Source organism: Diceros bicornis, chromosome 36 (assembly GCF_020826845.1).
Source record: "Diceros bicornis minor isolate mBicDic1 chromosome 36, mDicBic1.mat.cur, whole genome shotgun sequence".
Taxonomy (NCBI): domain Eukaryota; kingdom Metazoa; phylum Chordata; class Mammalia; order Perissodactyla; family Rhinocerotidae; genus Diceros; species Diceros bicornis.
This window is the reverse complement of record NC_080775.1, coordinates 12,538,364-12,554,293: the sequence shown is the minus strand read 5'-3', so window position 1 is coordinate 12,554,293 and position 15,930 is coordinate 12,538,364. Positions and strand designations below refer to the sequence as shown.

General features: G+C 43.5%; 1 protein-coding gene across 3 annotated transcripts in view; it reads right to left on the bottom strand.

Moving 5' to 3' along the window:
• Positions 1-2,957: 2,957 nt before the first annotated feature.
• The window catches only part of PROSER2 (proline and serine rich 2), a 43,648-nt gene continuing 30,675 nt past the window's right edge, over positions 2,958-15,930 (bottom strand). For all 3 annotated transcript variants that reach the window (XM_058532415.1, XM_058532414.1, XM_058532413.1), the window contains exons 3-4: positions 8,910-9,162; positions 2,958-7,219 (exon numbers count right to left, since the gene is read on the bottom strand). In XM_058532415.1, coding sequence (XP_058388398.1) covers positions 6,210-7,219; positions 8,910-9,162 — 1,263 coding nt within the window. In that variant the 3' untranslated portion in view covers positions 2,958-6,209. The remainder of the gene's footprint in view (positions 7,220-8,909; positions 9,163-15,930) is intronic.

The following is a 15,930-nucleotide window of genomic DNA, read 5'->3' as shown; positions in this document are numbered from 1 at the left end:
ATCATGACTGGCAATTCTGGGTTCCAGAACCAAGTCCTGAGGGGGGGGAGAGGAGGGATGGAGCCAGAGGCCTGCTTTGAACTGGATTCCCCCAAGGCAGAGGTCACGTGAAGGGCATTCAAGGAACCAGCCTGGCTGAAGGGCCCTTCTCAGGCCCGGGGGGCAAGATCTGCTTCCCTTTCCTCTTTCAAGTTCTGCGCAGCCCTCTGGAATGCTCTTGCCACCAAGCCTGACTTCGAAATGACACAGTCTTCACAGTCTGTTCTTCTTATCCCTAAAGACAAGCCCCCATTCCCTATCCGTTCATACATAACTGCAATCAGGGATGAGCCCTAGTGGGTGGGGGCAGAGCGTGAGGACAGTACGGGAAGTGACCCCACGGGAGACAAGAAAAGCACGGTAGAAGAGAAACAAGATGGCAGTCTAAAGACACTGAGGAGGGTTTGCCCTCTCCATACTCAGAAGGGACGTCTGGACGGCATGAGCCTGGCACAGCTCGGGCAGCTTTGCAGAAGACGTGGGAAGCAGAGAGTTTGCAGCCCAGGCAACCAGGACATGGACCCAGTAGCCTCCAAGAGGCCCTTGTGAAGAGAAGAGAAGCCTGCATTTTCTCATCTGTATGTGGTTATTATACCCACCGGGTAGGCAGTCATGAGGAATAAGTGATAATATTTGGCTCCACGCAGTGTCGGGCAGATGGAAAGGACACAAAGATTTGCTGAATGAATGAATGAACACTGTCATATTCAGCAGCACTTGGTTCACCTCCTAAGCTTCACAAATTAAGACAAGTTTCAGACAACTGTTTTACGTTATAAACATCTTCATTCAGTTCATTTGGCCTTTCAGATTGGACTGATAAAGGGCCTGACAAGCAGTTGCACAAACAGAGACTGTGAATTCAGAAGAGCAAGATTGAGTGTGCCCTGAGCTCTGAGTCTGGAAAGCAAGCCCCAGGAAGACGAGGCACCTCAGCCGTCACAGCAGGCCCTGCATGAGAAGGCCCTTCTGGAACCTTCCTACTGTTTGAAATCGTCTTCACAAGGCAGAGGTTATTTCCCCCAGATTCAAAATGCTTCGACACCAAATAGTCAGGTGAAAGGATAAATTCTATCCTATTTCATGGACCAGGAAACTCCTATTCTCTGCAATAGGAGAACTAGTTAGCAGTGGAAGAGAACCTTGTAGCATTGCCATCCCAATAAGTTGTCAGGGATGTGGGTTCTATGAGGAATTATGTGATTTTATACAGGCCACAGAGACCTGAACAAATCTTTGGTAACAAGGGCCAGCCTCCTGCTGCATGTCCCAACACTCAAGGGGAGTATACCACACAGAAAGAATCAGAGAATGCCACGGATGGAGATAACCAGTCACCTAGAAGACCGTATGCACGCACACGCAAGCACACACGTGTGCAGAGCTTCCTGTTTTCTGGAGCCTTTTACACCTGACACATGGATTCCTTGTTCATTCAGCCCCACCCCTTAAAGGTATTTCCAGAACTTAGGTTACTACCCTTGGCAGCTCTGCTTCACACACAAATACTTGGAGGCTGAAGTTTATGAAGTATGACCTGTTTATCAATGATTAAGTTCCATTAACTTCAGCTTCCAAATGTGAATTCTTAGCTCCGGCCCTGGTCGGACCGGCACAGCTGCTGCCTTTACTGCGGGCAGGGGGATGTGAGGTGGGGATGATCACTGAATCCTGAACCCAAGCTGCCAAGCTAGGAGCTCCAGGCCCAGAAAGTAGACCCTGAGGCCCTCCACAAAACTAGGGTGGGTTTCCCCTTCGAAATGCTCTCTGAACCTCAGAAGTCGTGTTCAGCTGGGGAAATAGCTGGCTTCTGGGATCCTGAAGAAGCTATGAGAATCAGGAAAACCTACATGGAACTCAACCAGTGAGGTGGGGCCTGTGGCAGACAGATCTAGGGGATGGCCAAGGAGTCAGGAGGCAAAAAGGGACACTGGGAGGGCGTCCCAGGATTGCAGTGCTCTCTGAGGGGCTGGGCCCTGCTCCCACCTCCTGCCCCTTAGGGCGATTTATGGTTCTCCCCACACAGGTTAGAGAATGCCATGTTTGCCACTAAGGCTTTCAAGGTCATTTCTGGAAATCACCGTGTTCCCCCTATTCCCTTTATAGCTCGTTGTTGAGTAGCAAGTTCACACAGTTGAGATGATAAGAAGCGAGCCTGAAGCACATCTTCACGGAGCCAGGTCGACAGGGTTGAAGTCTGCAGCTCAGCAAGTGATGGTACGGCGTGGGGCAGGCTCCACCTGGCCCCGGGGTCGTCGGTGGCCCCCTGAGAAGGACAGTAACCAGGAAGGAGAGTGAGCCTACTGGTGACACAGTGATTGGCATTTCTTAAGTCTTATGAATTTGGAATGTGTAGCAAAGAGTTTTGTTCTTTTTTGAATAAGGAGACATTTTAGAAGGACTGCAACCATCACACACAAAAGCTGACCGTTTTTATGCTAAAAAGTGGGGGATGCGAAGTGCCCTCAGGTCATCATCCTGTTGCTCCTTTTCTTGTGCAGACAAATGGATTTTTGTCCCCCAGCAGTGCTTTCCCTCGAGAAGAGGGTGACTGTGGCGGGGGAGGGGAGCAGGAGCTGGAGGGGTCAGCAAGGCAGTGGGTGGTCGGCTCCCTGGCAGCACCGTGCGTGCCGGTCTCTATTTCAAATTCAGTTAGAGAGTTCCAGATTTCCCAGGACACAGCAGCTTACAGCCCTGCCTTCTCTTTTCTCAGATATCTGAAAGCAGGGCTTGTCCAGCGAGCAGATTAGGAAAGGATATGGGAACTTGTTCCCCATACTTGAAAGCAGGGAAAAAAGCCTTGTTGTGAAGAGAAGAAACAAAACCTGTTTGGTGACTTGTCATTTCAGTGAAAACATGAACCTTTCACAGGTGAGCATTTCCCCACACCCTCCCCTTCCTCCCGCCACCTGGGATCACAGGCTCCCAGGCGGGGGCAGGGAGGAAAACACAGGACAGGGCTCTGCTCCCGCAGGGACACAGTGATTTGATGACAAACGTTTAAAAAGCCAAGGGAGCAGTTTAGGGAAAAAAGTTTATTAAAACTTGTCTTGTCGGGGTGATAAAATACACTCGGAGAGAAACAATGCCTCCTTCTGCACCTCCATTAGGAAAACAGAGTAAATTGTTTCATACTTATCTTATTTCTCTTGCATAAACACAAAGAACTGATTTCTTAGATCACCTGTATAAAAAACATCACCACCAATCCTCCGAAGGGTCAAATTCCGCATAGCCAACACTGTGGGAATTTAATAAAGAGAATACATTTCTGATTTTTTATAAATAAAAGGGTCAGTCCTAAGGGTTCCATGAGGCCTCACTTATCGACTCCACTGAGCTCTTCCTGAAAGCTCGTTTCAGATGGGGAGCCTACACTGGGAGCTCCCCATCAGGAATTCTGAGTGAAGACGCATTCTCTGTCAGGTCAGGTTGTGCAGTGAGAGGAGAAAAAAGGGCAAGGATGCAGCTCAGGCCGAGCCCTCTGCTGTGTGCATCTTGAGACTCAGAGGCATCAGACGGCCACCCTGCCTGTGCGTGCCTTTTCTCCTCCACAAGCCTTATCAGGGGAGAACGTGAGCCAGCGAGAGAACAGCAAAGATCAGAATTTCTCCCAGCGTTGTGAAGATAAGTGCGCACGCTGGAGGAGAGGGTGGGAGAGAGACCGGAACAGACACGGTTACCCTGCTAATGGCTGGGTGTTACCACTTGGAGATGCAACTCTACTTTGGCCATTTGTACACACTTTCCTGAAAGCAAAGGAGAAATTTTCCCCCCTGATATTAAGTATTCAGATAGAGTTTCATAAACATGGAGACTGAGTTACAAGTATCACTTGAAAAGAAAAAAAAAAAAAACTGGGCACTTTCCATCTTTCCTTTTCATTACAATTTTGCTTTGAAATATGGTCCTTAAAATTCCCTTGAAGATGACCCTTTAAGAATGTCGAAGCATATAGTTACAGCAATAACACCCCTCAGCAAACTGGGTGTTTGTGTTAACATGACACGGACACATACAGGTTAGTTCCGTAGTGGCTATGATTTGAACCTCGTACAAAACATATGGCTTTAATCACTAAGGTTTTGGGCATAAGAAATGACCACAGTAACAGGCAGTATACTTATGAATAAACAGGTAGAAGAAATTATGAATAAACAGAAGGATATAACCATTTAAAAGAAAATAATTGAGAAGTATAAATGCAAAAACAAAGTTGTTTATACTTAAGATAAATCTCTAAATTTATTTTTCAAAAATGTCATTACGAGAACAAATATGCTAATATATAGTCAAGTTCACCTTAATCATAATGAAGTCATAGGATAAGATAAAAAGAAAGAATCCTCATATATAAAGGATATTTTAGATGTTAGCCATATCAAGACCCTCTATTTTTAAACACTGTGTATGGCATCTTACTCTGTAAAAAGGTAATACATCTCTCAAGAATCCTTTAAACAAACCCAACATAAACAGGAGTCAAATAAAAACTATTTTAAAAACTTCTAAAATCAAAGCACCTATTTAAATTAAGACCATCAAGAATCTACAAGATTATTTCAGGAGGACAGGGCTGGAAGAGACACTAAATACTGTAGTTCTAAGGAAAAAATTACAATCATTTTATGTAACTTACAAGGCAAATTGAATACTATGAAAAACGTCCTTCACAGCACATTTAAAAGCCTGAATTTAAATAATACTCAACAGGAAAGAAACAGATTCTGAGACATAATAACAAAAGGGCCTGACTTCAAGTGTGGCCCCTCCCAGTCTATTTTTAGAGGTTTAAGACTCCAGCCTTAAAGAGTTTTGATAATAATGCTGTGGCTACAACTCAGCATGTAAGTCACAGTCTGGGAGAAAACCAGTTCTTTTCATGCTGCGTAACCTAGTTCGCTGTTTTTTTTCCCTTTTAAATTAATCCTGAGATCTTGCCCACGGAACACAGGGGATCTTAAGAATCTTCTGTTTCCTTCTGTTTACCAGCTACCTTGGAACATGCAAAACTAAAATTAGGTGATAAATTAAAGTTAGGTGATAAATTAAATCTTTAAAAATGTTCTTTACTAAAAAAGGAACTATCTTGCATATGGAAGCTTATTTGGAATATTACTTTAATTGGGAACAGAACAACACATTGTTGAGGAAAAAGCACTTTGGTTCACTGAAATATTATGGAGATGTGTCCTTAAAGGATTTCCATGTTAGGAAGTAACCATTTCTGTGTCATCCCTCACAATGCTGAGATGGCTGTGTCAATTAAGAGAACAGGAAGTGCTTGCATCCTGTATGACTTAATAGGGTTTTAAGTTTACATATATGTAATACAAATGTGTGCGCACACATGCAATACCCACATATGTATATGTTAACATATATTATGTACACGTATATACACAATACACGCTCATACACACACCTCCCAGTAACACGGACCCTGCAGTCTCACGAGACTTGCTTTCTTAAAATTACCACCTTTTCCAAACTCAACCTTTCTATTCTACTCCCATAACTCAAAATTACAGTAAATCATACTCTAAAGGTTTTACTTCAATTTTCAAAAAAAAAAAAGAAAAACTGGGCAAACCAAGTTATATCAAGAAACAAAGGCACATCTAGGGCCAACATACCGACCTCTACCCTTCAAAACAAACGAAAAAACTGGAAAAGTATTTTAAGACACTGAAAATTTAACAAGCATTTCTTTTTTATTTTTCTTAGAAAAGGAGGGGAAACTCCCTTTCTTAGAGAATTGAGTATAAGAGATCTAAACCGGCTTCATGTCATGTCCTTGGGATAAAAGGCTCAATTAGAGACACAAGAATAACACATCAGACCCCATCCCCCTCCTCCTAAGCCCCAAAAATATATGGCATTTACAAATCATAGAGACCCATAGGTTTTCAAGGTTATTCTCTGAGTTCCTGGAAAAAGGAAGACAAGATATGGGCCGGACCCTCTGTTACAGAAGGACCTCCCTGCTCAGCTGTAGGATCGGAGCAGGGCCACTGGTACTGTCCGCTGAGTCCTGGCGCCTCTCCTCTCTAGTCCTCAGCAGGGCCCAGCAGCTGGGACTGCTGCCGCTGCTCTTTACGTAAGCACGTCCATTCCAGGCCACACAGACCGGGCCATCATGCCTGCTCCAGCTCCCTGCCCACTCTCCATCACAAGTTCTCTTTCAGGAGGCCGAGCTTCCGCAGGGCCTCCCGTCGGGCTTCCTCCGTGGAGCCTCGGCCAGAGAACTGCACGGTGATGCCCTGGGGCCTGAACCCCACGGCCCTGGGGAGCGAACCCGACCGCTTCCTAGCATCCTGGCTGCAGTCCGGCTGCCGGTGCTCATAAAAGCTCTTGGTGGCGTTCTGGCGCGCAAGTTTACTGGGAAGAGCTGGGTCCGGACGGAAGGTGACAGTTTTTCCAGTAGAGACAAAGGCGCCAGGCTCACTCTTCAGGACATCGTGGATGCTCTGGAAGCCATTGGCCAATGGTGGGGACTGTTCTGTCTGCACGCCTCTGGACTGCTGACCACTGGTCTGCCTTCCTGCCCGCAAGAATACGGCTTCCTGGAAGGGGCCTGGCTTGCTCTGGTCACGCGTCCCCCTCTGCTCAGTGAGATCACCCTTGGGGGCTCGATCTTCCGTCTCTCCCATGGTGAGGAAAGAGACACCATTAATGTTGGCCAAGACCTGGGCTTTCCGCTCCTGCACGTTGACGGCCGCTTTGGAGATGGTCTTGTTGAACTCCTTCCCCGAGCTGTTGGTCACGCTGATGTTGCTCGGGAAGCGGTGGATCTTGGGTGCAGGCTGTGTCATCTGTCTGTGCCACAGCAAGGGGTCTCCATTTCGAGGGGCTCCAGAAGCCAGTGTCCTCCATTCTGCAGCCCTGCCCTCCTTCGAGGGGGATGTGGGCGAAAGCGCTTCATTTCCTGCCAACTTCTCGGAAATTTTCTGGGCGATAACAAGTGGGGTCGGCACCGAGCGGGGTAGTTTCGGGTGCTCTGCTGGAGGAGAAGGAGAGAGCAGCTCTTTCCTGGAGTGGGCTGGAGCTGTGGGGACAGGCAGGGAAGGCGACAGAGGAGGGGCCTCTGGGACCGTGGAGTCTGGAGAAGGAGAATTCTCAGCATCTTGCTTCCTGCATTCAAGATCAGGAATGTCTTCCTTTCCAACAGGTCCAGCCCCTGAAAAGTGAGGGAGAATCCTCATAAGCTACCACCTTATGTAAAAATAAACGCATTACATTTCCTTTTCACCCTGAATTTAAAAAGGTCTCAAAGGTACGTAATACCAATGTTGACAGTACCTCCTATCAGCTAAACTCCCTCCATCCCTGTTCCCTGGACTAGAGAAAGAGAACATAGCATCATTCTTATAACCATGTGACGGGAAGGAATGAATTAGAGATGGAGAAAGACTTGCAAGTCAGAAATGATCAGCACCTGGGAAGCGTATTATAAAAGCAAGCCTGTAAGGACCCCTCATCCTGAGGCAAGTAAAAGGAGGAAATCATGACTTACCTTATCAGGGGATGTTACAAAGGAGAAACGGAGCCTGGAAAGTTGTGTGGCACACGCCAACAACTCCATCAGGTCTTTCTAGATGAAGGATAGCTGGATGTGAAACGGAAACGTTTCTTGATGGCCCAGGTAGAATTTAATACGCTAGCCTCTGAGCCTTTACTGTATCCATAACATATACTGATCGCAGATCACCTAACGCTTTTCTGCACTCATGTTTATACACCTCCTCCTGCTGTAAAACTAAGCCACGTCTTATTCATCTTTGCATCCTCGGAATCTCACATGATGCCGGCCACAGAGTAGGCACTTAAACTTGTTATGAAAATATCATGTTAGACAGTTGATGGGCAAGGTGACTTACTTTCAAAAAGTGTTTTTCTTGGCACAATTACATGATCTGACATTTTTAAAGGGTCAGCTGGTTCAAATTAATTTTAGGAACTATACTTCAAAGAAGAAGAGTGATAAAAATGGGAAATTCACATTAAGTCTATTCTTTGAAGAGATGGCTGCAAACTAAGCTCCATATTTGGAACCTGTAACCATAGTATGTGAAATTCTGTGTAATACACAGCCTTGCTTACAAAAAAAAAGAAAAAATATATATTTCTAGAGGCTCATGACAAATGGCAGTGTGCTGTAGTTAGAGCAAAACTATTTTCCCTTCTATTTTTGCCTTTCCAACCATATTCCCTTGCCTACATTTATGTCCAATATCTTTTCCAATCAGGAAAAAAAATTGGAAGAAAATTTTCTCCTTGTCCATCTCCCTCTAGTTCTATCATAAGACTCAAGGGACAAAAAGCGTACCTCTCCTCTGATGCCACCCTGAGTCAAGCAGGTGTACAAAGTAGACGCTGAGCCGAATTTCTATTCTGATCTTTTCCTGTTTTCCTGAACAAGCTGACTTTTTAGTTCAAATACTCCCACCTTGGAAAGTCATGCTTCAGAAACAGGGCTATGATCTTGCACAAAATTGAGATTAAACCTCAAGGGCTAAATTACAAGTACCCTGTATGTCTTCTTTGCAGAATGAATCGTTACCTGGAAGTCATTTCCAATTTTATTTCTTTTTTAAAATATACATAACATCTATTTGTATGCCCAGTTAGTCTCATTTTTATTCTAGCCCTTTGGGAGTTTCCCTTCCTGTGCTGTCATCGTAATACGCTATGAAAGCATCTACCTGCGGAACAATCAAACCACCAAGAGGATGCTTCTACCCTGCAAAACCCAGATAAGCCCCACAGGTTCCATACTGGCAAACCCAGGCGAGCAGGACAGAAGGAAGTGCCTCTGTGTCTTGAACAACACTGACAAACCAGGCCAGGGACATGTGCTTCCTCCTCACCCGCTGCCTCGGTCCCATCCGGAAGGCACTCGGGTTCCCCAGCGGCAGGTCCCGGCTGCACTAAATCGATGACATCTTCTGGCTCGGAGTGACTGGAAGTGCCCTCTTCCAGAGACCGCAGAGAGTGGCAGTGCACACCGCTGTCACACAGGTCTGGTTCCTCAAAGTCATCTTCCAGGGAATCAATGGTCTCTTCAAAAAACAGGATGACGTCCTTTTCCTCGTGGGTGAGGTACTTCAGGCTCTCATCACCCTACACCCACCATGGGCGTGGGGATTAGGAATGGAAGAGAGAAAACAAACAGCGATTTCACTGAAGAGAAAAACCACGACACAGCCGGGATCGACACAGAGCCCAGGGTAGAATTCACGGCACTTAAAATTTCCCGCCTGGGGCGAGTCTGCCATTCAGGATACCCCCCTGACAAACCTGCGCCTGTATGTCCTTCACCATTTTACCTGCACGAGAAAGAAGGCTGTCTACAACGTGTAGCAAATTAAGGATCTTAGAACCCATTATTGGCTCTAGCCTTGTGGTTCCTAGAGAGTCAATGACAAAGAAAGTAAGTCTTCTTCAGCTCCTCCTTGGGAAAGCTTACTTGCCACCTACTGCTCTCAGACGTGCTTGTTTTCCCCTAGTAGCACTGGGGGAAAAAATCTCTGGTTAAAGATAGTGGAGTGCACTCACATATTTATCTCCTCTTCCTCCAGAAACCCCACTAAAACAATAAAGGGATTTATTATTTTGTTAAAGGGCACAAATCACAAAGGCAAAAATAATAGGAAAAGAGACGACAGCAATAAAATCTGGCAAGGTAGACAGCAGAAGGGCAGGTGGTAACTGACTCAGAAGACCAGAGAAAGTTGAATTTTAGTCAGCAGCTGGGGGAGGCCAGGAATCAACCCGCTGAGTACTGGAGAGCTCCCCCGAGCTCAGGCACTGGGGGTGCTGAGGAGCTCCACAAGTGTGGCAAAGATGATGTTGAAAAGAGCAGAACGGGATGAAAGTCTCTTTCAGAAGGAATCAGGTTATCTCAGCAGAAAACTGGATGTTTTTTCTTAAAGAAAGTAAAAGAGAGATTTGAAGTGGGGGACACATGAAGCAGAGTTGACGGTGAAGGACTGTAGTGAAAACAGGAGTAAATGAAGCCAAATTCATTCTCGAGACAGAAGACTGGAGGAGTCTCCTCTGGGGAGTCTAAATGGTCCACGAGCCAAGGGAGGCTGATACCACAGGCTCCCCAAGGACACAGCTCAGCCTTATCACCCCACAAGTGAAGATCAAAGTCAACACACCCAGCATAGAATTTTTAATCAGTTTCTTAATGTCCTACTTTTAAATATATGCATATAGCTAATGATACCAAGCAGCTGCGAAAAACCTTCAACATGAAAGACATATCAAAATCAAACAAACAAAAAGAAAAAAAGCAACTTACAAGAAACAAACTATGCAGAATGATGAAAATTTCAAAAATATTATCACTAATATCCTCAGAGAGATAAGAGGAGATACTGAATCCATAAACAAGAATATGATGTTAAAAAAACTGGAAGACAAAGAAGAGCTCTTAGAAATGAAAACTGACAGCAGAAATGAGAAACTAAATAAAAGCCTAGAAGACAAAGTAGGGAAACTAGAACAGTAAAACAGAAAGTCCAAAAAAAATTTTTCTTTAAATAGAAAAGATAAGAAAATTAGAGGATAAGTGTGGGAGGGCCAATATCTGAATAATGACAGTTCCAGAAAGAAAAATCAGAAAAAATAGAGAGGAAGAAGTTATCACAATGAATAAGTAAAATAATTGGAGGAAATGTCCCTAAACAGAAGGACATGAGTTTCCAGATTAAAAGGGGCCATTAGAAGAACCTAATGAGGGGCCAGCCCAGTGGTGTAATGGTTAAGTTCGAGCACTCTGCTTTGGCGGCCTGGGGTTCGCAGGTTTGGATCCCGGGTGCAGACCTACACACCGCTTATCAAGCCATGCTGTATAAAGTAGAGGAAGATGGGCACGGATGTTAGCCCAGGGCCAATCTCCCTCGACAAAAAGAGAGGAGGATTGGCAACAGATGTTAGCTCAGGGCTAATCTTCCTCACCAACAAAAAAAAAAGGAACCTAATGAACACAAATACAACAGACCTATGCCCCAGCACATCACTGTGAAATTTCAGTACACCGAAGACCAAGATCCTGAAAGCTTCCCAGAGTGAAAACTCAAGTCACATCACAAAAGATCAGGAATCAAAACAGCAACAGACTTCTCAGCAGCGACATCAGAAGCCGGAAGACAGTGCTGTGATTCCTTCAAAATTCTGAATGAATTCAGAACTAGAATTCTAAACCTTACCAAATTAGGTTAGGATAGGATAAAGATGTTTTTAAGACATGCGGGGTCTAAACAACCGATGTGCCATGTATGCCTTTCTCAAGAAGCTACTGCAGGGGAATGGGGTGGTTCTCCTTGACAAGGAAGTAAACCAAGAGGAGACACGGGAGCCAGGAAATAGGAGGGTCAATGAATCGCAGGGTCACGGTGATGTCCCCAGGATGTCAGCTGTGCAGTGAACAACCTGTCTAGTTCACAGCAAGCCGGAGGGCTACACAGAACACGAAGCAAGCAAATAAAACCACAACAATTATTGACCCCAGGAAAAAACTAAAGTTAGGAGAGACAGCTTATATCTATGAGTCAATTCATCTTTGTCAATACACACACACACACACACGTTAATTATATTAGTATTTATAGCAGCAAGAAAACAAGCAAAACAAGAAACAACCTCAAGTGTCCAACCATCAGGGTATGGTTAAACAAGTCATGCACATTCACAGATGGAATATTATACAGCCATTTTAAATGGTGTTTTAAAGAATATAACGCCAAGTGAAAAAAAGGCAGATAGAAAAATAGAGTTGTCTCGATTGGATTTAAATATATGCATATTTACTACATATACACATACAGCAAATGCTGAAAGGATATACAGTCAAATGTCAATAGTGGGGAAAATGAAGACAAATGACAAAGAAACAGGAATGAGTTAAAAATTGTTGCCTCTGATGAGTAGGAAATGGAGGAGGGGTACATGGAAGACTAATGCTTTTCATAAACCTTATAAAACCATTTGACTCTACTATGAGCATGAACTTGGATAAAACAACAAAAAAAATGGCAGAAGCAATGGTGATTAAGAGCTCATCTACATGGTGCAGAGTGATGCTTTTCACGCTCTGATCTCAGGAGTATTCAAATGCCCACCCACCCCAACGCACCCAACTCCCAGGCTATCACAGAGCCTGCAGTCTCCACCATGTTGGAGACTTTTCTTTAGTTTAAGGCATAGCATACATTTGTTTTGGTAGGATTAACACAAGAATACATGCAAATTGCTCAAACTAGCCTGGCTATATTAGCTTCATCCTGAGGAATGATGACTCAGGAAAAGGAGACTATCTCCAGCACAGTTCAGTAAACAGATACAATGGAATATGGCTGGAGGGAGATACCGAGAGCATTGGTTAGGTAAGCAGATAGAACAGAGCACCGATAGGGAGAACAAGCAATAGATATTCATCGGATACAAACCTATATACAATTGCTGGGTCACAAGCTATAGGTGTGCTTTGGCAGATACAGCCAAACAGTTCTCAGAAGTGGCCGGACCAATTCACACGACCACTGGCAGGCTGCTGGTTCTCCAGCCCTGTATGACAGGTATATGCTGGTGTTGCATCTGATTTTCAATCCATTCCCAAGAAGACTAATGGTGTTGAGCATCTTTCTTTCATAGTAGTTAAATGGCCATTTAGAGATCCTTTTATGAAGCGCCTGTTCATGTCTTCTGCCTATTTTTCTAGCAAGTTGTCTTTAAAAAAATAATTTGTACGATTACACATACTAGATACAACTCTTCTGTTGGATATATTTACTGCAAATATCTTCTACTCGCTGGCTTGCCTTTTCTCGCTCTTAATGGGGGTCTTTTGATGACTAGTCCTTAATTTTAACATAGTCCAATGTATCAATCTTTTCTTTCATGGTTAGAGCTTTGTGTGTCCTATTTAAGAGACCACTCCCTACTCCACGGTCATGAAGATATTCACCTATGTTTTATTCTAGAAGCATTCTTGTTTTTAACCTTCCATAGTTCGTGCTACAGTTCATCTGGAATGCACTTCTGTGTATGGTGTGATCTCAAGATTCATTGTTTTCTCGATAGATACCCAGTTGTTTCAGCACCATTCCTTGAAAAGACCATCCATCCTTCCTCCACTGCAGGTCTCCTTGGTTGTAAATCAGATGACAGTACCCGTGTTGGTCTGTTTCTGGAATCTCTTTTCTGTTGGCTTGTCTACTTGTCCATTTGTACACCAATAAAATACTGTTTAATAATAACTTTATAATAAGTCTCGATATCTCGTAGTTTAAAGCCCTCCAGTTTTGCTGTTCTTTAAGTCTGTGCTAGCTTTTCTGGGCTCTTTATTTCCATGTAAATTTTAGTATCAGCTTGTCAGTTTCCACACACACATAAATACACACACACACCCCTGCTGGGACTTTCATTGGGACTGCACGGAAGTTCCTCCAATCGAGGAGAACTGATGTTTTCCAACAGTTTTTCGATCCACAAATGTGGTGTACGCCTTCGTTTATTTAGATTAGTGGCTCTCAAAGTGTGGTCCCTCAACCTGCAGCAGCAGCAGCACCTGGGAACTTGTTAGAAATACAAATTCTTGGGCCTCACCTCAGATCTACTGAAGAAATTTAAGGGGCTGGCCCTGCAATCTGTGTTTTGACTCACACTCTGGATAATACTGACGCACTAAAGTTTGATATGCATTCATCTGGTTCTTTGATTTCTCTCAATAATATCTTGTAGTTTCCAGTGTAAGATTTCACACAGTTTTCGTTATATGTCTTCTTAGGTATTTTATGTTTTTTGATGCTATTATAAATGGTGTCCCTTTTTAAATTTTCTAATTATTGCTGGTGTATAGACATACAAAGTATACTGATCTTCTAATAAGCAAATTTAACACATTTGCTGCATAATTCTAACAGTTTATCTGTAGATTCTTTTCCATCTTCTACATATACAATGCTGTCTGCAAATGACAGATTTTTATTTCCTCCTTTCCATTCCTTATGCCGTTCCCTCATTTTTTCATTCTGCCTTATTGTACTGGCTGCTTCTCCAGCCAGCTGAATAGCAGTGGTATCTTTGTCTTGTTCCCAATATCAGGGAGCAAGCTTTCAACATTTCACCATTAAGTATAAAGTTTGCGGCAGGCTTTTTAAAAAAATGATCTTTATCAGATTAAGAGGGTTTTCTTCTATTCCTAGTTTGCTACGTGTGTCTGTTTTTAAAATAACGAATGGGCTTTGAATTTTGTCAAATGCTTTTTCTTCATTTATTGTAGTGGTTCTTAGCTGGGGATGATTTTACCCTCCATGGGGCATTTGGTGATGTCTGGAGACATTTTTGGTTGTCACAACTGGGTGGGTGCTACTAGCAACTAGCAGATAGAGGCCAGGACTGGTGCTTTATAAACACCCTAGAATGCACAGGACAACTCCCCACATAAAGAATTACCTGGCCCCAAATGTCAATAGTGCCCAGGCTGGGGAGAGATGATCATACACTTTTCTCCTTTATTCTGTTAATGAACTGAATTACAATGACTGCTTTTCAAATATTAAACCAACCTTGCATTCTTGGAATAAGCCAACTCGGTTGTGATGTTATTGTCCTTTTTATACATTACTGAATTTGATTTCCTGATATTTTGTTTAGAATTTCTGCATCTATTTTCACAAGACAGATTGGCCTAGGATTTTCCTTTCATTGTAATCGGGTTTTATATACCTTTTCTTTTTAAAATTTCAACTTTTGAAACAATATGCCCTAAGATTTTAGTTCATAGCATATTTTTTTGTTCCACCTTTTCTGAGATTTGGGGTGGAGGGGAAAAGGAGGAACAGACTGATTTTAAGAATACTTTTGGGGCTGGCCCGGAGGTGCAGTGGTTAAGTTTGCACATTCCACTTCGGCAGCCCGGGGTTTGCCAGTCTGGATCCTGGGCGCAGACCTATTCACCGCTCATCAAGACATGCTGAGGTAGCTTCCCATATAGAAGAGCTACAACTCTACAACTATGATACACAACTATGCACTGGGGCTTTGGGGAGAAAAAAGAAAAAAAAAAAGAATACTGATTCTCCAGCTGAAATTAGAACAGTTTCATATTAATCAGATCTCTGTAATTTTATCAGTTTACACTTCTAGCAGTTGTACAGTCCCTGAGAAGTTCAATATTCCTCAATACTCCCTATAATAACAGGGTCAGTACAAGGGGCATTAGAAGGGTGGCAAGATACTATAAGGGAAAATGGGCACAAAGTATTCCTTTCATTGAGTGTTGAGCACTAGACCAAGGAAAAAAGGAATAGGTTAAAAACAAAAACAAACCCTAGTATTGTAATCTTAGCAGTCATCTATGTCTACAGAACATATGACTAAGGAATTTGCGCTTTATTCTGACAACTCTAGGGTCTGGCCCTACCTACCTTTCAAATTTCACCTCCTACTACTCTCCCCTTTATCCTCTATTGCAGGGGTAGCAATTTTTTTCTGTAAAGGGCCAGATAGTAAATATTTTGGGCTTTGCAGGCTTTATGGTGGCAATTACTCAATTCTGTCAATATAGTGTGAAAGTTATAGACAGTATGTAAATGAACAAGCCTAGCTTTGTTACAATAAAACTTTATTTACAAAAACAGGGTGGAGGCCAGATTTGGTATACAGGCTGTAGTCTGCCAACTCTTGCTCTATAATCAAATCAAATCATTTCCTATTTCTTATACCTGTTTCTATGTCAGCAATGCCCATCTCCGCATAGCCACATCTTACCTATCCTTCATGGTCCAATTTAAATGTCACCACACCTCCAGCCACTCCCATAGCATCTACTGAATCATACATTCAAATATTTGTGCATCTACTAAGCATCGAGCAATG